General features: G+C 47.3%; 1 protein-coding gene across 1 annotated transcript in view; it reads right to left on the reverse strand.

The window, feature by feature from the left end:
* The window catches only part of LOC116070993 (oncomodulin), a 29,198-nt gene that overhangs the window by 1,242 nt on the left and 4,306 nt on the right, over positions 1-23,650 (reverse strand). Inside the window, exons 3-5 of the mRNA XM_031342372.1 lie at positions 4,192-4,259; positions 2,992-3,124; positions 2,456-2,565 (exon numbers count right to left, since the gene is read on the reverse strand). Coding sequence (XP_031198232.1) covers positions 2,456-2,565; positions 2,992-3,124; positions 4,192-4,252 — 304 coding nt within the window. The 5' untranslated portion in view covers positions 4,253-4,259. The remainder of the gene's footprint in view (positions 1-2,455; positions 2,566-2,991; positions 3,125-4,191; positions 4,260-23,650) is intronic.

Raw genomic sequence — 23,650 nt, forward strand, 5'->3', positions numbered from 1 at the left:
AGAGAGTGTATGTGTGTGAGAGAGAGACAGAGAGAGTGTGTGAGTGTGTGAGTGTGTGTGTGTGTGAGTGTGATGTAGCTGTGAGACCACAAAGGATGGAGGAGGACATCGAGTGTCCTACTGTCACTCTCCGCCTTATTCGCTTGAGACCCGGTCTCTAACTGAACCTGGAGCTAGCTAGGCTGGAAGACAGCGAGCTACAATGATTCCCTATCTCCAATTCTGATGGCACTTGGGTTACAGGTTTGCGCATGGCCATGCCCAGCGTTTTACACGGGTGTTGGGGTCCAAGCTCAGGTCCTGTGCAGCAAGCATCCTTATCCCCCCAACCATCTCTCAAGCCCTGGCACTAACAAACTGGCTGGTACACTGTGAAATTGAAAATGGAGGTTTGCTTTATACTAGCTGGTCCAACTTTTATCTGTTTAAACATCTTTCAGTGGTTGTGGCTTTTTGCACATTATCGTTTTGAAATTTGAGACAGGGTCTTGCTTCTATAGCCAAGGCTAGCCTGGAATTTATTAGACAGCCAAGCCTGGCCTTAAACTCCACAGCTTTCCAAATGCTGGTATTACACACATGTGCCACCTAGCTGGGCTTCATAGTTATGTTTAAATACATCAAGCTTCCTTTGTCTGAGCTATCACATCTAGGGTACCTATAGAAGCGGCATTAACTCCCGTAGTGAATTATGATAGCATATTTCAATAAGAATCTAAGGTTAGGCTTGTTGCTGCATTCCTGCAATCATAGCATCAGAGAATCGAGAGCAGGGGAATCGGGAGTTCAAAGTCAGCTCTGCTACATATGGAGTTCAAGGCCAGCCAGGGCTGGACAGGAGACCCTACTCCCAAAACACAAACAAAAGAATCTACTTTAGCATTTTTCATTCTCTGTAATTGGTGCCACAGACAGGATTCCCCATACTACCTTCTGAATCATTGCTTAAACAGAAATATAAGCAGCTCAATAAAATCTAACAATCCTATGATGTTTGAATCTGGGGCTCTGCACATAGATGGCACCGTGGATAGTGGTTGGTTTATTTGTCCTTTATTGTCACTATTGTTAGTGGTGGTGGTGGTGGAGATGGTGGTGGTGATGATGGTGTGTGTGTGTGTGTGTGTGTGTGTGTGTGTGTGTGTGTGTGTATACGTGCCCATGCATGTGTGTGCACACGTACATGTAGAGGCTAGAGGATAACATCATTATCTCCCTCAATTGCCCTTCCCCCATTTTTTTGTTTTGAGACAAGGTCTCTCGTGGAGACCTAGGCTCACTGACTTGGCTAGGTTGGGTGGTACTATGCCCCTGGGATCCACTTGGGATCCCCACTCCATCAGGTGCTGTTATCACAGGTGCATGCCACCACACCCAGCTTTTAACATAGCTGATGGGGCTCCGAACTCAGGTCCTAACACTTGTGTGGCAAACACTCTTGACTGAGCCATCTCCCAGGCCATGTCCTCTGTTTAATACCATGTACTGGTGGGCAGTAAGCTGTCTTTGTTTAAACATCTCTTGCATGATTTTCAAGCTGGACCAAAGCACCTCACAAAAAAGTTTGGAAGGCCAAGTGGTCAACTAATCTCTAAACCTCGGGAGCCATTCTTTCCAAGTTCATAGGTAGTGACCAGTTCATAGTTACGTTGTATCATGGAACACAAAAGTGTGCTTTCAGCCAGGCAGTGGTAGCACACGCCTTTAATCCCAGCACTTGGGAGGCAGAGGCAGGGGGATTTCTGAGTTTGAGGCCAGCCTGGTCTACAGAGTGAGTTCCAGGACAGCCAGGGCTACACAGAGAAACCCTGTCTTGAAAAAACAAAAACAAACAAACAAACAAAAAAGTGTGCTTTTGTGTGTGTGTGTGTGTGTGTGTGTGTGTGTGTGTATGTGTGTGTGTGTGTGTGTGTGTGTGTGTGTGTGTGTGTATGTGTGTTAAGACACACACCTGTAACCTGTAACCCTGGCTGGCCTTGAGCTCTTTTGTTGCCCAGGCGGGCCTCAGACTCACTGTAGTAACTCCTATCTCAGCCTCTAAAGTACTGGGGTTACAGCTGTGCGCTATTGTCTTCCAGAATTGTGTGTGTCCATGTGTGGAGGTCAGAAAACAGCTTTGGAGAGTTTGTCTCTCCTCCTGCCATTCAGGCCCCAAGGAGAAGAACACAGGCACCAGACTTGGTAGTTGTTACTCACTGAGCTGTCTCCTCAGCCCTATCCCAGAATTTATGTGGGTTGAGGGGTGGGCAGTGCTGGGGACCAATTTCAGACATGCTAAGCACATGCTGGACCCATGAGCTCCATCCCCAGTGATAACACATGTCTATGCACAGCTGGCTTGCTTGCCCATTCACACTCTGTAGATGAAAAGACTGAATTAATCAGAATTCAGAACCCTCACTTTGGGTGTCCCCCATGCCAGTGTGTCTTAGACAACATGGAGGAGGAGACCTACCATCGGCCCCGATCTTCCCATCTCCATCGTTGTCTGCTGCATCCATCAAGGACTTGGTCTCTGACTCAGTCAGTTCTCTAGCGTCACTCTGGAACTTCTGTAGGAAATACCTACAGCACCACAAAAAGCTGGTGGCAAGCTCCTGAAAGACCTTGAGCTCTCTGTCCCTCCCTCCCTCTTCCCTCTTCCCTCCCTCCCTTCCCCTTCTCGATGTCCCCTTCGCCTTCCTTCTTCCTCTCTTCCCTCCTTTGAGTCCATGTATCTGACAACCACAGACATCAGTCAAGGTCTCTGGAACAGAACTCTCCTTTGCCATAGAAACCAATGCTAGACATCTATCTTTAAGAGTCTTGTTTACTGTAGGAAATCCCTTGAACAAATCTCCCTTTGTACCTAGTCTTCAATGCCACACTCAGTGCCCCATGTGGGTAGAAGAGTGGACAATTGACATTCTTTAATGAAGTACGGAGCAAACAGGGGGCACCATACACACCATCCCCATCCATCCATGTTGTGAGGCTCAATACACAGCTTACTTGAGCTCGTCTCCATCCAGGTATCCACTCTGGTCATTGTCTATGAACCGGAAGATATCCTTCACTTGGCTGGCAGACATCTTGGAGAGGCCCGATGTCTGGAAGAACTTTTGTGGTTCAAAGGTGTCTGGGTCTAAAGGACAGAGACTAGGTTATCCCAAGGCTCAGTGGGTCACACTCTGTATTTGTGCCTAGGTAATGCAAACATGGGCTATTGAAATTCTTTCCTAACATCCCTCAAGCTACATGGATCCTTGACTCTCCCAAGACTCAGAGAGCCAAGTCTAGGTGGTCTGTGACATCACCTGTCCCTTGGGCTCCAGTGCCCTTTCCTTTTGATGTTTGACTTCCCCCTTTCCTGGCTCTGCTCAGTGTTTCCTCCAGCCCTCCTCAACGAGCTTCACACCAAGTTCACAATACCACATGATTGGTGGGTAACAATAGATTCAAACAGGCTTAAGAGAATAAGTACATTCTGGAACTCACTATAGAGCTCAGGCTAACCCTACTACTCAGCTACAACCCCATCCAGCCTTTTTTTCTACTGAGACTTTTTCTTTCCAGCCCTGGAAATTGAGCTTAGGGCCTTGTGCATGCAAGGCTAGTACTCGACCACTGAGCTACATTTCCAGCCGCCAGTGACTCCCCCCACCCACCCCTTTTAGTAAATTCATTTCATCTTGTGTAAACATAACCACATAGTCAGGTCACCTAATTCCTATCACATTGGCGCTCTAACTTTGAGCAGTTCCACTGTCAGATTCTGCAAATCTTTCAGCAAAGTTCACATTTTAGTCTTTGCTGCTTTGCTGGAGGTGGGAACCAGGGGCCTTCCTGGTGTCTTCTGTCACCTTTATTATTCGTTTGTTTGTCTATCTGTCTGCCTTTGAGACAAGGATCTATGCAGCCCCGGCAGGCCTCAAGCTCCCTCTGAAGCTAGTAATGATCTCAAACTCCTGATCCTCCTGCCTCCATCTCCCTAGTGTGAAGAGTACAGGTATCTATCACCTGTCTATGCAATGCTGGAGATGGAACCCAGGTCTCCATATAGCCTGGGAAGACACCTTATCCTCCACTGAGCTCCAGCTATACCCTCTTGTTTTCTGAGTCAAGATCTCACTCTGGAGTCCAGGCTTCCCTAGAACTTGCTCTCCTTCTGCCCCAGCGCCACCATGGCCTGCTTCTCCAGTCCCTGGTCACCTTGGCATTCCTGCAGGGCTGCTGCAATGTCATCAGCACTCAGAATGTCTGTGATGCTCATTTTCCACCTGGTCAAACAGATGAAACAAGATGTGAGCTGTGGAGACAGAGAAATAAGAAGAGCATACATTCTTGGCCACTCACCAACACTGTGTATCTCTAGAATTTTAAGATGTATACCTGTTAAGTAATGGGACAGAGTGCCAAACCAAATCCAGATACAGAAAAGACTCCAGCCACCTCTTGACTACATGGATTCACTCCAAAATTGAAGTGAAAGAAAGAAAGAGAGAGAGAGAGAGAGAGAGAGAGAGAGAGAGAGAGAGAGAGAGAGAAAGAGAGAAAGAAAGGGAGAAAGAGAGAAAGAAAGACCAACCAAGCTGGTGATGGTATGCACACTTGCAATCCCAGTACTCAGAAAGAAGAGGAGGAGGAGAGGGAAGAGAAGAAGGAGGAGAAGTAGGAGGTGGTGGTGGTGGTGGAGGAGGAGGAGGAGGAGGAGGAGGAGGAGGAGGATGGAGAGGATTTCAAGAGTCTAAGAGCATCCTTGACTACATAGTGAACTCCAGACCAGCCTGAGCTACATGGTCCAGTCTATTAAAATTCTAAAAGCAAATAAAAGGGTTTTTTTGTTCTTGTTTTTTGTTTGTTTGTAATTGGTTTTTTCAAGACAGGGTTTCTCTGTGTATCCCTGGCTGTCCTGGAACTCACTCTATAGACCAGACTGGCCTCAAACTCAGAAATCTGCCTGCCTCTGCCTCCCAAGTGCCACCACTGCCCAGCTCTTTTTTTTTTCCTTCTTAAAGTCCAATCTTCTTTTAAAATTATACTTACCTAATCGATCATCATAGGCAGCTATGAGCCATTTAAACATTAGCCATGTTATAAACACAACAGCAGTGTCTTGCATCACCCAGAGAATTGCAATACCGCAGACCCCTTGTGAAAGGCTAGCCCATACAGCAGAGGTAGAAACCCTCCCCAGTGCCAAGTCTAATGCAGTGCATGTAGAGAAGGTCTGATCGGCCCACCAGCTACTCACCAAGTCAGACTTAAAATCAAGTGGAGGGAAAGAGATGTAGGAACAAAACAGAAAAACAAAGTAGATGGTCTTTCACCACCTTATATAGGACTGAAACTGTGATCATTCAGCCTCTTAGATCTCATGTTCAGGGATCAAGTGTGTGTAGCTCAAGTGTCTTTACCTTCGTAATGAAACCATGAACACTCCCTGTCTCTCTTTTCTATTTATAGAAGGGTGGGTAGGGACAGCCAATTAAGAGAGAGAGAGAGAGACAGAGAGAGAGAGAGAGAGAGAGAGAGAGAGAGAGAGAGAGAGAGAGAGAGAGAGAGAGAGAGAGAGAGAGAGAGGATGTCAACAAACCTTAACTAAGATTTCAGATCTGTACACAAACCTGCTTGGTGAAGTGTGGAGCCTACGGGGGGTGGGGTGGTGTCGGTGGCTGAAGTGAGGTAAGAACCCTGGGGTGCTCCATGAACTGGAGGCTCCCCGACGTTAGTGGCTGCTGTTTGCAGTTGCTTGAGGCTGACATCCCTCTAAGGTGGAAAACCTCAAAGGTCAATGTTGCCAAGGTGTTGGTTACATAATTTTCCTATCAACATCTTGACTTGGACATTGCCCTGCTAAATCTGAAGCCACACGGGACACTAAATGTGTCCATGTCAAGTTGTATTGTTTTGACACAATCAAGTATTCCAGGTTAGTCACAGACTCACCAAGTCCCTAGGAATGGTCTTGAACTCCTGACCTCCACTGGGATTCTAAGTGTGAGGAACCAAGCTCAGTTAATGCCATGCTGGGGATGGACCCTGGGGCTTCCTGTATTCGAGGCAAATGCTCACTGCCTGAGTCCCATCGTCCAGGCCCAAAATTTTCCTTTTTTGAAGTGATATTTTTTGTGTGTGTTGCTTCAGGAAGGCTGGCTTTAAGTCCCGCCTCCCCAGTGCTGGTTTTAGAAGTTTGCCTCCACACCCAGCTTTTTAACCCATGTTCTTGTTCTCACGCTAATGTTATGCACAGAGCCGTCTCCCCGACCCTCCTCGCCTCTTTGAAATGTGTGTGCAAGATCATGGAGTCTTTATGCATTGCACAATAGAGCTGAAGACCTTTCTCATTCTGAAAACCCTTGTTCTGTATTTACCAAATGTTATGCTCTTCTGCCTCAGCCTTCTTGGTAGCTAGAATCACAGGGCTGTACACCAAACCCATCTCAACATTGCCTTCTTCTTAGATGCTGAGTTCAAGTTTGTTTGAAGTTTTGAATATATTTGTTTATTTTTATCGTGTTAAAGGCATGTGCCACCACTGCCAGGCTTATTTGTTTATTTTTATTGTATGCTTATGGATGTTTTGCCTGCCTGTATATCTGTGCACAAGAAGAGAGCATTGGATTCCCTGGAACTGACCTTATAGACAGTCGAGAGCCACTATGTGGGTCCTGGGAACTGAACCCCGGGTCCTCTGTAAAAGTAGCCAGTGCTCTTAACCACTGAGCCATCTCTCCAGGCCCCTTTTTGTGATTTTGCCTGTAACCCTAGCACATGGGCAGGCAATCACCAAACCCTGCTAAAGGTGTCCCAGGCTAGCCTCTTCAGCATTTGACTACCATTACATGTCGCTCATGACCAGCAACTTTTCTGACAGAAAATGAAGATAATGGATTGTGGTGAGCACTGTGATCCCACTACCCAGGAGGCTGAGATAGAAGGTACAACCTGAGGTACACATTGAGAGCCTGTCTCATTAAAATGAAAAGGAGAGGTCTAAAAGGGAGCTCAGGTGTAGAGTCCTTTCCTCACAAGCAAGAGGAACTAATGTGATCCCCAGGGCCCACATAAGAAAGCCAAGCATGGTGAAACGCACTTGTAATCTCAGTGCTAGGTAGTAGAGATGGAGCATGCTGGGCTCACTGACCAACCAGTCTAGCCTACCCAGTGAGTTCAAAGCAGTGAGGGGTCCTGTATCACAAATGCCTGAAGAGCCCCACCCAAGGCCCACCATTGGCTTCACTTACAACACATACACCCAAGAGAAAAAAAGACATAGAGAGACCACGTAATCGGAAGGGGCTGATTTGGAGACTATGTGGCCTTCCCTGGTCTGGTGGTACCGACCCATGTGTTAGGATTAGAGGTAACGTTCCAAAAGGGGGGCCTGGAGAGATGGCTCGGTGGTTGAGAGCACTGGCTGCTTTTACAGAGGCAGTCGGGCATTGGTGTAGGGAGCAAATGTGGTCCCAAGTGAATGTGCCTTGCTGACCACAGACACAGCCGTGTCAGGGACTGATGCCTCAACCCCACGGGAGTGCAAACCCCCCCCCAGGTGAGGCTCGGGGGGCTTCCACTCTGGTCCGAGTGCAAACGTGGATATGTGCAGGCAGTGTGCAGCAGAGCTTTCTCCCTGGATGTTTGTGGCTTGAAGACCCTACAGAGGTGCTCCACCTGGTTAGCTAAGCCTGCCAGCTTCTTCATCTGTATACAATACCCCTGCCTTCATGTTATCTGTATGTAATAACTCTGCCTCCATGTTATCTGTATACAATACACCTGCCTCCCTGTTATCCGTATGTAATACCCCTGTCTCCGTGATATCTGTATGTAATAGCCCTGTCTCCATGTTATCTGTATGTAATACCCCTGCCTTCATGTTATTTGTATGTAATAACCCTGCCTCCCCATTCAACTGGTTAAAAGAAACACAATAACTACTAGGGTGCTAAGGCTTCTCCATCCAAGAGCTCAGACTACCCTACCCCAGCTTATCTGTGTCTGTACGTCTCTCCTTTCTTCATTCCTTAGTTGCTTCTAGTCAGGGATCCAAGATCCAAACTGTGCAGGGACGAGGCATGTTGAAACAAAAGTTAAAGAAACTCTCAGTTCTAACCGAGTTCTACCTATTTGGGGCTTCCTGTTACAGAGGTTCGTGTTTGCTGTCCTAGACGGCTAAAAACAGTGCTGGAGGAAGGGATGGGCAGGTAGATGCTGGGGCTTGCTGGCTAGACAATGTAGCTAAACCAGTAAAATTTGGGTTCAATGAAGAGACACCCAAAGTCATTGTCTGGCCTTCACATGCACAGGGACAGGCTGACACACACACACACACACACACACACACACACACACGTGCACTAATGTGCACACACCACACACATACACATGGGGGTGGGGAGAGGGAGAGAGACGGAGGAGGAGAGGTGTATTCCTGTAATCTCCAGACTGGGGCGGTAGAATGGGATCCCTGGGGCTAACTGGACAATCTGTGAGCTCCACAGTGAGAGACCTATAAAGTGAAAAGTGATTGAGGTGAGGTCCTGTGGTGCATGTCTTTAATCTTAGTACTGGAGAGGCGGAAGCAGGTGCATCTCTGTAAGTTCTGGGCTAGCCTGGGCCACATAGTGGAAAAAAAGAGGAAGATTGAGGAAGACACCAGCACCAACCTTGGGCTTCCGCGTGTGCATGCACATGTGCGGGAGCATACACACACACGTAGATGCAGCCTGACTAAGTTAGGGGATAATGTGGTCACTGTTAAATGCACTCATCCATCACGTCATTAAAAGCCTTGGTACATTGCCAGGAGGTGGTGGCGCATGCCTTTAATCCCAGCGCTTGGGAGGCAGAGGCAGGTGGATTTCTGATTTTCTGAGGCCAGCCTAGTCTACAGAATGAGTTCCAGGACAGCCAGGGCTACACAGAGAAACCCTGTCCCGAAAACAAACAAACAAACAAACAAAAAGCCTTGGTACAGGTGGCAATGTCTGCTTTCTCCTTATCTAACTAGTTAAGGTTCCTTTTGTTCTCTGTGTGGAAGTTTGTTTTGGGTTTTTTTGTTTGTTTCTTTGTTTTGTTTTTGAGGTTTGTTTGCTTTGGTGTGTGTGTGTGTGTGTGTGTGTGTGTGTGTGTGTGTCTTGGTTTTTCGAGACAGAGTTTCTCTATATAGCCCTGGCTGTCCTGGAACTCACTCTGTAGACCAGGCTGGCCTTGAACTCAGAGATCCACCTGCTTCTGCCTCCCAGGTGCTGGGATTAAGGGTGTGTGCCACTACCTTGGGCATGTGGTTATGTGTTTTGAGAGCAATTATGTGTCATTAATAAAATTTCAACTCTAAGGAGCAAAAACATCTCAACAACAACAACAAAAAAATTCACTGCATCTTGCTTTCTGTTTAGCAGTAACAAAGATAATTCCCAGTGCTTAATAATTTAGCCTTTTGGGTGAAGTTCTCCTTAGAATAGGTCAAAGGCATGAATAATTCACAGGTTCCTGAATCATGCTGCCCAGCTGTGCAAACACTGGCCAAAAAACACCTTATGCGCTTACAAAGAGGCTCAAGGTGTCTGGATCAAGTGACTGGGTCACAGTGAAACCAAATCTGGTCCGTGAGAGTCCCAGGTCATGGTTGAAAGTATCAAAGAACAACACAGCCTGTTATATTTTACAGGTCTCTTTAGGCTGAACTACGCAACCCAAATTCCTTCACATTTGGAGAAATCAGACCCTACGCTCTGTGTCCTTTCTCCCACATGTTCAGCAGGTCACCAAGTCCCTACTGTCTTATCTCTTCACATTCTAGCACTTTATTCTTGATGAGCTGAGGTCTGTTTTTAAATTGTGTTTTACGTGACTCTCTTGCATGTGTGTGCATGTGCCTGCGTGCATGAATGCTTGTGTGTCTGTGCATCGAGAGCATGCCTGGTGGCCACGGAGATCAGAAGAGGACCTCAAACACCCCTGCAACTGAGTTATAGATGGTTGTGAGCCACCATGTGGGTACTGGGAACTGAACCCAGGACCTCTGCAAGAACAATAAGTGCTCTTAACTGCTGAGCCATCTCTCCACACTGCTGTCAAGTTGATTGGCATGATGAGGCACAGCTCAGGGTGTGCCTGTGAAGGAGTTCCCTAAGACAAGGATCATAAAGAACTGTAAGAGCCTTAACCTAGTAGATTTAATCCATGGAGGGATTCTAATTTCTATGTGCTAGGAAACAAACCCAGGGCCTCATACTACAAGTCAAGCATGAACCAACTAGCCTTGTCCCAGTCTTGGGTTCCAATTCTGAATAAACCATCCGGAGGTAGTGGAACTGTTAGGGGATGTAAACCCTGGACGAGTGTCACTGAGAGCTACCTCTTGCTCTACCTACCTCCTGTTTCTCTCTGCTTCATGGCAGCCATGATGTGAATTGCTTGGCCCCTCCCCACCTTTTCCACCATGATGGGCTAACTCAGGTGAAACTGTGGGTTAAAAATCTCTTCTTAGCCGGGCGGTGGTAGCACACGCCTTTAATCCCAGCCCTTGGGAGGCAGAGGCAGGCGGATTTCTGAGTTCGAGGCCAGCCTGGTCTACAGAGTGAGTTCCAGGACGGCCAGAGAGCTACACAGAGAAACTCTGTCTTGAAACAAACAAACAAACAAAAAGTATTAACTTTAAAAAAAAAAATCTTCTCTTCTTGGTGGATGGTGGTGGCGCACTTGGGAGGCAGAGGCAGGCAGATTTCTGAGTTGGAGGCCAACCTGGTCTACAGAGTGAGTTTCAGGACAGCCAAGGCTACACAGAGAAACCTTGTTTCAAAAAAAACCAAAACAAAAAACAAAAACAAAGAACTTTCTTTTTAAGTTGTTTAAGTTTTCTTTTTATTGTCAGGTGTTCAGTGATAGCAATGAGAAAATTAAAGATCTCACTTCCTCAAGAAAGCAAATTGTTCTTTTTCTCCCTTTTTTCTGTTTCCTTTCTTTTCTTTTTCTTAGTCTTTCCTTTCTTCCCTCCTTTCCTTTCCTTTCCTTTTTTTTTTTTTTTAAGACTAGGTTTCACTAAAGGTATGTGCTACAACACCCGGGAGTGTGAGCCATTTCTATTCTCTCTAAAGACAGCTCCTTCATGTCTACCCTGGGTCCTTTCTTGCTCACTTGAGAATGTTCTCTCCATTTCTTTCTTCATCATAACATTTTTGCTCCCTACTAGATCCTGCTGTAGATGAAAAGTGAGCAAATGAGAAGATGCTTAGCATTATCGGTCTTCAGAGAGATGCAAATTGAAACCACAATGGACACACTATACACCAAGAAGTGGTGACAGCGAAAAAGACATGCCAGTGTCAGAGGGCAAGCATGCAAAGAAAAAGGGGTTTGCTTTGTTTTTTTCTGAATAGACAAGAAATGTTACCTAAGTGACATTCTCTAGTAACAAACTCTACCACTAACTCCTCCCTACCTCCTCATCTTCTTCCTCCTCCCATTCCTCCTCCTCCTCCTCTTTGTACCTAGAGTTTCCCTATGCTAGGCAGGGGCTCTACCACTGAGCCACACACCCCAGTCCCTCACTGGGGGATTCTAGGCAGTCACTGTACTGCTGAGCCACACCCCAGCCCCTCACTGGGGGATACTAGTCAGGGGCTCTACCACTGAGCCACGCCCCAACCTTTTCACTTTGACTTGAGGCAGGGTCTAACTAAGTTGCCTTGAGCTCATCATCCTCCTGTCTCAGCTGCCCTAGTACTGGAACTACAGGCCTGCACTCCCCAGATCTAGCTTAACATATTTGACTCCTTGAAATGAAAATTTCTTGAGAGAACAAGTTGACAGAAATGTTAAAGATACAGCTATCACATGGTCCAACTGCCTCCTTCTGGCATCTTCCGTAAGGCCTGAGATTCCCACAGCTTGCGTTCCTCCCATCCTGTTAAAGATCCTGTGGGTGATAGCGTTCCCATTTGCCGTCAGAGATGACATTTGCGTGCTTCTTGCTAAGAATTCCTCAAGCAGTTTCAACTAAAACCTTCTCCTTGGAACTTTCCTCTGTCTCACCGACTCGGGGGAGGGGGGTCTTTATTCAATGTATGGACGTTTGACTTAGGGCAATCTATGGATTTTTGACCAAGGGCAAAAAGTCCCAGAAGAGCACAACCCTGCTGAAATGAGCAGAGAAAGCTATCAGGAAACCAAATGCTGCAGAAGGCTGACTTTTTCATGAACGAGAAACGTGAGCATCCTCGTCTCAGTTTCCAGATGGGCCGGAGGCCGTGTCTGACAGAGACTCAACCTGAGTTAATTAATGAGGAATTGCCGCTAATGTCGTAAGATAGGCCGTGTCTGGGGCTCCCAGGTATCCTCGTATTATGGGTTCTTCTCTTGACACTGGTGGGGTGCCCAAGGGTCTCCTAGCATTGGGTAGATATTGCTCCCCACCCCACCCCCAAGAATCAGACTCCAGAGAAAACCATCCTATATGGCATTTTTCAAACCATAAGGGTTGGCATAAAAAATTCCAAAGAATGGCCAGCAAGACCCCTGAACGCCAAAGGCTCTCTCCCTGCTGGCTGTTCTACCAGTTGGGGCCCACCTGGTAGAAAGAACCACCTGGAGGTGGTGCGCACCTGTAATCCAAACACTCAGGAGGCAGAAGCAGGCAGATCTCCATGAGTTCAAGGCCAGCTGGCTCTACAGAGTGAGTTCTAGGACAGCTGGGGCTACACAGAGAAACCATGTCTTGAAAAAAAAAAAAAGAAAACAACCAAATAATAGAAAAGAAGCAAGAACCAACTTCCACAGATTGCCTTCTGACCTCCACAGGAGTACCATGGCATATATACACATAAATACACACATCATAAGATAAATGTTTTTAATTTAATTTTTTTGAATCCAAAGATGTGACTGGGGATAGGGCCCAGTGGGTAGAGGTGCTTGTGCTGCAAGCCTGAACATGGGGCCATGAGTTTGAAACCCCAGCATCCACATAAATAGGCATGGCTGAGCATACCTGCAATCCTAGCATTGGGAGGCTGACACAGTGACTCTTGATTGATTGCTCAGTGGCCAGGATTCCTGCCTGAAATGGTGAGCTTCCAGTTCAATGAGAGACATTGTTTCAAAGCACTAAGGTGACTAGCAACGGTGGAAGACACCCGATGCCTTGCTCAGGCCTCCTTATGTGTATGTATGTGTGTGTGTGTGTGTGTGTGTGTGTGTGTGTGTGCACTTGCACACAGCACCCTCACAGGGCAGGAGAGAGGGGACAGAGACAGACAGAGCTGGGCTAGTCATGAGAGCCTAATCAAGGAGGTAGTTGTAAAGCTTCGGGAACCCTTCACATTCCAATCTCAACATGGCCTCCAATACATAGATTAGGAGCCCGGGGCACTACACTATGGCTTTCCCAGCAGTCTGATCTTAGGAAACTCAGGTCATTGAGTTTTTGTCTTCCTGTTATTGTTTTGAGACAAGGTCTCACATGTCCTAGGCTAGCCTCAAACTCTTTATGTAGCCAAGAATGACCTTGAACTCCTACCACAAGTGCTACTTCTCCCTCACAAGTGCTGGGTTCACACGTGGGAACCACCATACCTGGCTGCTCACATGCATTTTTTTTTTTAGCCTGGCTAGGGGTGGTTTCTGAAAGACCTCAAGTTTAGGGTTCAAGGGAGACACTGAGGTGGACTGTCATCTTGGTAAGACGTTTATTGGAACAAGTATTAATATCACATGGACATAGAGACAGACAGCAGAGTGGAGTGGCCTCTGAGGAGAGTTCAGGCTTCAACGCCATCAGTGAGGAAACAGTATGGTGGATCTCTGGGGAGATTTCTAGGCTCTTCCAGGTCTCGATGAAGGGGAGAGGTTTGCAGCAGAGCCCTGCACCCAGGCGAGCTCTGACTTTCCAGCAGCGGAGGGAGGTGGGAAGGGAAGGAAGCAGAGGTGGGGAGGGAAGGAAGCAGAGGTGGGGAGGGAAGGAAGCAGAGGTGGGGAGGGAAGGAAGCAGAGGTGGGGAGGGAAGGAAGCAGAAGTGGGGAGGGAAGGAAGCAGAAGTGGGGAGGGAATCTGAGTGAGCAGTGTGCGATTCCAAAGATATGAAGAAGGAAGCAGGAGGAGCACCTTTAGTTGGGGTGTACCCATTATGGAGGAGTGGGGGTGGGGGATGTTGCCACTGCAGGTCCCCATCTTAGACTCTTAGGAGTCTCTCACAGTTCCTCAAAGGGCACCTGTCTGCCTTTGTAGCAGCAGGAATCCCAGACCACCATGGCCATGAGGATGGAGGTTCCCTCCTACACATTAATTAACCGCAGTCAGTAGGGATCCCGGACACGTCTCACAGCAGCTTCCAGCACACTTTGCTATGGTGCTTTGCCCTGGAAATTCTAGCTGCTTTGACCTGCTCACCCTCATTCCATCTGGACTCCGGAGTCCTGGACTGCCTCCTCCTCATCCTCCACGCATTTACCAGCCTGCAAACCGGTCACCTCTCCAGCCTTGCCACCCGCCATGGCTGCTTTTGCTTTCTGATCCAGCTCTGTAGGTGTTTAAGGCAGGAAGGTGTGTTAGACTTTTCTGTGCTAAATACCCAGGAGAAAGGCAGAAAAGTTGGCTGGGCTGCAGCTCGCTCGGTAGAGAGCTCGCCTGGCAGGGATGAAGAAGCCCTGGGCTGCAGCTCGCTTGGTAGAGAGCATGCCTGGCAAGGATGAAGAAGCCCTGGGTTCTTTCCCAGAATTGCTTAAACCCACCAGGTGGAGGCAGAACAGAAATTCAAAGTCATCCTTGGCTATGTAGGGCATTTGAGGCCACCCTGATTAAATGATGATGATGATGATGACAATAACTTTCTTTTTTTAAATTTGTGTGTGTGCAGAATATTGATTCTCTAAGGAGTCCTGACTACTCCAATCTCTCTTCTCCTTTGTTTAAGGGATAATTCTCACAGATGCCTGGAGAGGTCACCAGAGTCAGAAAAATGACACCAAGTCAGAAAAGGACAAAGATCACAGAGCACACTTGCAGGGCGCTACGGTAGAGGGATTGGAGGAGAAGCCTGTGTATAAAGTATGACATTCCCTTCACAGAACCAAAATTTGAAATGAAGCACTTATCAAAACAAATGTCACCAAGAGCAACCACATTAAAGATTGTCCAGTGATGAGGAAAGGTGGGGAGATTAGGTTATGTTCTCGTATCTGTGACACTCTAGTTGAGTTTGGAGTGATTCTCCTTTTTTAAACCTGGGCCTTCAGCTCATGTGCCTCATAAAAGGAATTGCACTCATGGGTACAACAGTGTGTGTGTGTGTGTGTGTGTGTGTGTGTGTGTGTTTCTTCATAGTATTTTCTTTTTTTTAAGAAGTTATAGGGATGGAACTCAAAGCCTTCCTCTTACTAGGCAGGTGCTCTACCACTGAGCCATACCCCAGCCCCTCCTCACTGGGGGATTCTAGGCAGGTGATCTATCACTGAACCACATCCCAGCTCATTAAAATATTTTGAGTTACTGTATAATTCTTCAGATTATGATGTTTTGCTGCTGTGCTAATTAAATTATATTAATTAGCATATCTAGCACTTCAAAAAATATCATTATTGAGGAATACCAATCTAACAAACTTTTTTCTGTGGAAGAAATTGATATAGTGCACTAATCTGCAAATCTGAACCCTGCAATGGCAAAGCTATCCCAGCAACAAAGAAGACTACAGACATACACAAGACAATGCATATTGAACAGAAGTAAATTGGCTGCAGTGGCACGTGTCTGCAATGCCAGCACTTAGGAGGTGGAGGCAAGAATATCAGTTCGAAGCCGGTCTCAGCTACATAGCAAGTTCAAGGCCAGCTTCTGTTAAATGATATCCTATTTCAAAATGAAAGTTAGGAAAGATAGAAAGGAAGAAGATGAGAAGGACGTTAGACTTTATTGTGGCATCAAAGGATTGTTGCTGGGATATTTGAACGTGCGTTCATAGCCCCCATGTACTCCCGACTACCCGACTACAGCAACACGCTGGAGATGTAATAATACATAGGTGGGAATTTCCTTTTACTAAAGTGGACTTGTTCCAGAGAAGTAGCTTGTTTCAGTCTAAAGCCAACAGTCTTGGAGAGATGGGTGTGTGTACTTAAAAACAAACAAACAAACCAAAGCCATCCATGCAGGGGCTCAAGGTGTATGTAAGTGGTAGGACATTTACCTAGCATCCCTCAATGGAATGTCTTAGGGTTTCTATCGCTGTGATAAAACACCATGACCAAAATCAGCTGGAGGAAGAAAAGGGCTACTTCTATTTACAGTTCTCCATCACGGTCCACGGTGGAAGGACGTCAGGGCAGGAACCTGGAGGCAGGAGTTAATGCAGAAGCCATGGAGGGATGCTGCTAACTGCCCTGTGCCCTGTGGCTTACTCAATCTGTTTTCTTATACAACTCTGGACCACCAGCCCAGGGATGGCCCCACCCATAATGGGCTGTGCCCTCCACCATCTATCCTTATTCAAGGGAATATCCCTTAGACTTGCCTACAGGCCAGTTTTATAGAGGCATCTTCTCAACTAAGATCGCCTCTTCCCAGATATGTCTAGGTCTGTGTCAAGTTGACAAAACTACCCAATATAGAGGGGCTCCCTCCTTCATACTGTATGAAAAGAAAAGTCAGCAACCAGGGCCTCCAGAGATGTGTAAACCGAAACTGCATTGGGATTGCATCTCACGCCACCTGGACTCGTCCTCACCAGAAATCAGGACGGAGGTAGGGACGGAAGGGATGCTGGAACCAGCCTAGCCAAGAAAGCCCAGTCGTGTCCCCAGATTCAGGGAAAGACCCCGACTCAAAGCAAATAAGCAGGGGATGGTGAGACACCTTTACCTTTACATGTGTGTGCTTTCTCACACAAAACAAATAAATAACAAAGGGGGGCTGGCAAGTGGGGCTGGCACTTGCTGATCTTGCAGAAGACTCGCATTTGATTCCCAGCACCCACAATAATGTCTCCCAACCGTCTGTAATTCCAATTCCCAGGAAGGAGGATGCTGGGAAGAACCAGTGAGATAAAATGGCGTGCTTGTTTTATTTTTGTTTTTGTTTTTCTGAGATAGTGTTCTGCCCTGCAGGTGTGGTGGTTTGAATGTGCTTGGACCAGGGAGTGGCCCTGTTAGGAGGCGTGGCCCTGTTAGGAGGCGTGGCCCTGTTAGGAGGCGTGGCCCTGTTAGGAGGCATGGCCTTGTTAGGGGGCGCGGCCTTGTTAGGAGGCATGGCCTTGTTAGGGGGCGCGGCCCTGTTAGGAGGCATGGCCTTTTTAGGGAGTGTGGCCTTGTTAGGGGGCGTGGCCTTGTTGGAGTGGATGTGGCCTTGTTAGGAGGCGTGGCCTTGTTAGGGGCCATGGTTTTGCTAGAGTGGATGTGGCCTTGTTAGAGGAAATGTGTTGCTGTTGGGGTGGGCTTGGAGACCCAATGCTCAGGCTTTGCCCAGTGGAAAAGAGACTCTCCTTCTGGCTGCCTTCAGATCAAGGTGTAGAACTCTCAGCTCCTTCAATGAACACCGCGTCTGCCTGGATGCTGCCACGATGATAATGGACTGAATCTCTGAACCTGTAAGCCAGCCCCAATTAAATGTCGTCCTTTATAGAGTTGCCTTGATCATGGTGTCTCTCCACAGCAATGAAACCCTAACTAAGACAGTAGGCATGGCTGGCCCAGAACTTTCTATGTAAAACAGGTTTGCCTCGAACTCAGAGAAACTGCCTTCCTGGTCCACTTCCATCTCAACATCCTCTGTATCAGAAAAACTGCCCCCCACCCCCAGTTGATTTTGCCATTAAATCGCCAAGGAAGGGCGCAACACTCACCATATCCACCAGAGGGCGATATTGTCGCGGCTCTGAGTCCTGGCCTCGCCCCTTTCCTTAGCGGTATTGTTTTGCCCTTTTTCTTTAGGAAGCTCCAACCTCTCCGTGCTGTTTTAAATTCAGTGATCCCAACCCCTATCTGTCACCACACTCACCCAGGAACTGGAAGCTCCTATCCAGGCCAGATCATCTTGTGAAATTATTTGTGCTCGTCCCTCCAAGAGTTAAATTCCTTTTGCTGGTGTTTTGGCCCATTGGGTTGACATACTTATGTGACCTAAATGATTCATGCCCTATTTCACTCTGGAGAGCTCTTATGAGGATCAGGTGGGATCATATGTGCAAAGTATCTTATATCCAAGCTAGGGCTGGAGCGATCGAAGTTAAAAACACTGGCTGTTCTTGCAGAGGACCGAGCTTGAGTTCCAGCACTCATTATCTGGTGGCTCACAACCACCTGCCACTGAAGCTCCAATGAACCAATGTCCTTGAATACCCATATTAATGTGAGCATGTTCACACCCACATAAAAAGGTAAAAATAAAAATATTATTAAGAAATATGCAACCTGGGGTGGTAATGAGGCTCAAATCTACTCTTCTGAAGCCTTCAAGAGTCCTTCTGGACTGGGGAGAAGATGGCGAAGCAGGTAAAGAGCTTGCTACAAAAGTGTTTGAGGACCAGAGGCCATATAATCAGCACCCACATAAAGGCTGGATGGACATAAAAGCATTCTGCAATCCCAGCACTCTGGGTGTGGAGACCAGGGATCCCAGAGCAAGCTGGCTAGCTATAGGTGGCTACTTGGCAAGCTATAGGCTCAAATGTCTCAGTACATAGAATGGAGAGAAACCCAGAAAGACCCTAATGTCAACTTCTGGCCTCCATGCAGGGACACAAGAGCACACTCACACATGTACCCATAAACAAACATACCCTCCTCCATACACACACACACACACACACATGTTCTTTTTAGTCATATGTAGCACTGTGTGAGTCACAGTCTTCTAGCAGAAGTAATGCCCATAAGTATTGGTAGCTTGTTACAGATTTTTCTGGCTCTTGTATACTTTCAAACTAGTCTGCACTCCAGTCACCAATATCCACCTGCAAGTATCATTCAGAGCTGTGGTGGGGTCCATAAATACCACAGGGCTTGTATTATGTGATTGGCCTCTTTGTGTGTATGTGTGTGTGTGTGTGTGTGTGTGTGTGTGTGTGTGACAAAGGGAGAGAGGGAGAGAGAGAGTATGTATCTCATTCAGTGTGTGTGTGTGTGTGTGTGCATATGCATATGTGTGCAGGTGCATGGAGGCTAGAGGTCAGTGTAGTTTGTCTCTTTCAGTCACTCTCCATTTTGTGTGTTGCCACAGGATCTCTCACTAATCAGCTCAGGAGAACTGTTTAATTCACAATGGACAGAAAGGAGAAAGCCAGGGGAAGGAGAGGGAGGAGAGGAGAAGGAAGGAGAGAGGAGAGGGAGGGAGGAGGAGGAAGGAGAGAGGAGAGGGAGGGAGGAGGAGGAAGGAGAGAGGAGAGGGAGGAGAGGAGGAGGAAGGAGAGAGGAGAGGGAGGAGAGGAGAAGGAAGGAGAGAGGAGAGGGAGGGAGAAGGAGGAAGGAGAGAGGAGAGGGAGGGAGGAGGAGGAAGGAGAGAGGAGAGGGAGGGAGGAGGAGGAAGGAGAGAGGAGAGGGAGGGAGGAGGAGGAGGGAGAGAGGAGAGGGAGGGAGGAGGAGGCACAAAGACTTACTTCCTCCGGCAAGGTCCTCCCTCTTAGGCTTAAGATCGTCCCCAAATAGTGCCACCAGCCAGGAACCTGGCATTCAGTATATGAGCTTATGGGAGACATTGCATATTCAAACTATAGCAATAATCTAATTCCCTGAGTTGTCTAGATTCTGTCCTTCTGGGAGTGCGCATCTGTGTACATGTGCATGTACATATGTGTGCATGTAGAAGCCAGAGGTAAGTGTTGAATGTCTTCCTCTATCTTGTGCCATTTTATTCTGTGGACAGAGTCTCTCTCTATCTACAAATTCTATCACCAATTCAGCTACATTGGTTGGCCTGTAGAACCCCACAGATGCCTGGTTAGCCCCTCCCCAGCACTGAGGTTGCAAGCATTTGCTGCCAAGCTCAGTTTTTTTTTTTTTAAGTGTATCTATTTGTGTGTGTGTGTGTGTGTGTGTGCATGCGCATGAGTGTATACTATGTGTGTATGGGTGCCCGTGGAGGCCAGAAGAGGGTGTTGGATCTCATAGTGTTGGATCCTGTGAAGCTGGAGTTACAGACAGTTGCAAAACCCCATATGGGTGCTGGGAACAAAAGCCACCATGTGGGTTCTCTGTGAGAGCAGGAAGGATTCTAACTACTGAACCATCTGTCTCTCCAGCCCCACGCTCCACTATTTTACTTAGACACTGGGGACTAAACTCAGATCCTTACACTTGGCTGGCAAATATTCTACAACTCAGCTCTCTCCTCATCTCCTGCTAGATTTTTTTTTTTAATGTAAACTTTCTTTGTGTGTGGTGGGAGCACACATGTCCTGGCGCACATGTGAGGGCCAGAGAGCAATGGATCCCTTGAAACTCAGTTCTCCCCTACCATGTAGGTTCTGAGGCTCAAACTCAGGTCGTCAGGTTTGGTGGCAAGCTCCTTTACCTGCTTTCCCATCTCATCTCCCCATGGCAGTCTTTTACTTAAGCAACAGAGGCATCAATAACTTCCATGAAAGCCTCCACGGCAGGCTCAGACACAGGGGCATCGTTTTTTCCCCTGTCTCCGTCCTGGCACTGCTAATGCAGACAGAGTCCTCAAGAGATGCCAACTCATTGCACCTCAGCATCCAGACGCGCTGAAAGGAGGTTGGCCACCCTGGCCTGTGGCTGGTTTCCTGGTCCTTCTGTATTGTGGGAGGGGCTTGTCCTCACAGCTCAGTCACCAGGAGCCTTGGATGCTGGAGCTAGGTGGGATTTCAAAGTCTTGGATGCTCAGCTCTTCACACCCACCCAGTGAGTGTGATCTCGGCTGCAGGAGCTAAAATAGACGTGCTTGGCAGGGGCCTGCCTGAGGTGGTGAAGTGGGACTTCACACGCCCAGCTGAGGTGTATGTGCAAAAGGAAGCTAGACAATGCACACCTCTCCCCCATACACATCCAACAGGGAGGACTTATCTTGTCGTTATCTTTTATTTTTTTTAAGATTTGTTTATTTTATTTATATGGGTGCACTGTAGCTGTCTTCAGACACACCAGAAGAGGGCATTGGATTCCATTACAGATGGCTGTGAGCCATCAGGTGGTTCTAGGATTTGAACTCAGGACCTTCGGAAGAGCATTCAGTGCTCTTACCCGCTGAGCCATCTCGCCAGCTACCTTGTCTTGTTATTATTATTTACATTTTAAAGATTTATTTATTTATTTTATGTATATGAGTACACTGTAGCTGTACTGATGGTTGTGAGCCACCATGTGGTTGCTGAGAATTGAACTCAAGACCTTCAGGAGAGCAGTCCATGCTCTTAACCTCTGAGCCATCTCTCCAGCCCAAGGGTCCATATTCTTAAAAACCAGGTATTCATATTTCCAGCACCAAGTAGATGGGAACAGATGGGTCCAGCCTGGCCCAGTAGATGATCTCTAGACCAATGACAGACGTTCTTAAAAACAAGTGGACAGTTCCTGAGGAATGACATGTGAGGTTTTCCTTTGGCCTCCAAATGCACACACACACACACACACACACACATGCATCTGTGCACATGGACACACCAAATAAATACACGCACAAACAAATAAGACCTTTATAAGAAATCCCACCAGGGGCTGGAGTGATGGCGCAGTTGATAAAGTACTTGCCGAGGAAGTGAGAGGACCTGAGTTCAGATCCCTGGTACCCAGGTAAATGCCAGGTAGGTATGAAACCCTGCATATGCATGTACACATGTGGGTATTGCAGGTATGAAAATCTGAGTTCAGTCCTCAGGAACCATATTTTTTTTGAGACAGAATTTCTCTGTGTAGCTCTGGCTGTCTTGGAACTCACTCTGTAGACCAAGCTGGCCTTGAACTCAGAAATCTGCCTGCCTCTGCCCCCAAGTGCTGGGATTAAAGTTGTGCACCACCACTGCCCGGCTCAGGATCCATATATTTTTTTTTTAAGATTTACTTATGTATTGTTATATGTAAATACACTGTAGCTGTCTTCAGATACCTCAGAAGAGAGCATCAGATCTCATTACAGATGGTTGTGAGCCACCATGTGGTTGCTGGGGTTTGAACTCAAGACCTTCATGTATACATACACACAGACACACTAAAATAAAAAGAAGGTTGCTGCGTACTGGTGGTGCATGCCTTTAATCCCAGCACTCAGGAGGACAGAGACAGGTGGATCTCTGAGTTCAAGGTCAGCCTGGACTACAGAGTGAGCTCTAGGACAGGCAAGGCTATATAGAAAAACCCTGTTTCAAAAAATAGATAAGATAGATAGATAGATAGATAGATAGATAGATAGATAGATAGATAGATAGGTAGGTAGGTAGGTAGGTAGGTAGGTAGGTAGGTAGAATAAGAAGAACAAAAGGAAGAAGGCTGGCTGAATGACACAAGGGGGTACCTACCATGTCCTCATACCCTGGACATTTTGATGACCAGCAGATCATCTCACAGCTGCAGCAGGCTAGAACAGCATCAGTGTCATCGTGGAAGACATTGGTCAGTGCTGCGGTTCTGTTAGAATGTCACGAGTTATGAGTGGATTTCTTTTCTCTGTGGTCCCCAATCTGCCACTGGGAGCTCTCAGCACACAAAGGAGTATTAGGTCCGGCAATGAAAGGAGGAAGAGAGGAAATCCTGCTACCCCTAGACTGGGGACAGGATGTCTCCTCTGAGCCACCATCCCTTGTGTGCACACATGCACACAGAAATATAATACATTTATTATTATTGGCTTTGGAGACAGGGTTTCTCTGTAGAACCCTGGCTATTCTGGAACTCAGTTTGTAGACCAGGGTGACCTCAAAGTCAGAGATCTACCTGCCTCTGCTTCCCTACCGCTGAGATTAAAGGCGTGCGCCACCACTGTCCAGATAATACAATCTTTTAAAAGACAAAGTGGATGACATTTGAGGGATGACAGCCCAGGTATCCTAAACCAACATGCAGTGGAAGATGGCCTCCAGTCTCCATCTGTCAAGTGCTAGGATTTCGGGGGTGTGTCACCATACCCAATTTAAGGAGTTCTGGGGCTCAAACCCAGAACCCCGTGAATGCTACCCAAGCACTCTTCCACCTGAGCTCCATCCCTAGCCCCTTATTAGAACACATTTGATGTTTGTAAACAAAACAAAACAAGCAGCCAGATCTGGGAAAGCATGTAGTGAAATCAAATATGACATAAGCAGCAAATCTAAAAGTTGGGAGCTCAGAGCCAAAGGCAAGTGTTAGGCGGGGCCTCAGGATGTAGACAATCGCTAGGGGAAGCAGAAAGTCACTTCTAAGTGCTAATGTGTCCCCGCTGTGTGCAGACAGACAGCTTTGTAAGAATCAGATCCTGGAGTATGCAGCTTATGTGTCTCAGGGGATACATGCACAAGAATGGTCGGCTCCCAGGGTTCTTCACGGGGAAGAACCAGCGAGATAGGTGTGTGCCTGTGTGCGCGCATGTGTACTTGCATGCATGGGTTTGGATCTGGCCAAAGGATGACATCTGGTGTCACCACCCCCTAACCTGCTCCCAGTCCAGGATAAGACAACCATCTTTGCCGGGTGGTGGTGGCGCTTGCCTTTAATCCCAGCACTTGGGAGGCAGAGGCAGGCAGATTTCTGAG

This window comes from Mastomys coucha, unplaced genomic scaffold (assembly GCF_008632895.1).
Source record: "Mastomys coucha isolate ucsf_1 unplaced genomic scaffold, UCSF_Mcou_1 pScaffold22, whole genome shotgun sequence".
NCBI lineage: Eukaryota > Metazoa > Chordata > Mammalia > Rodentia > Muridae > Mastomys > Mastomys coucha.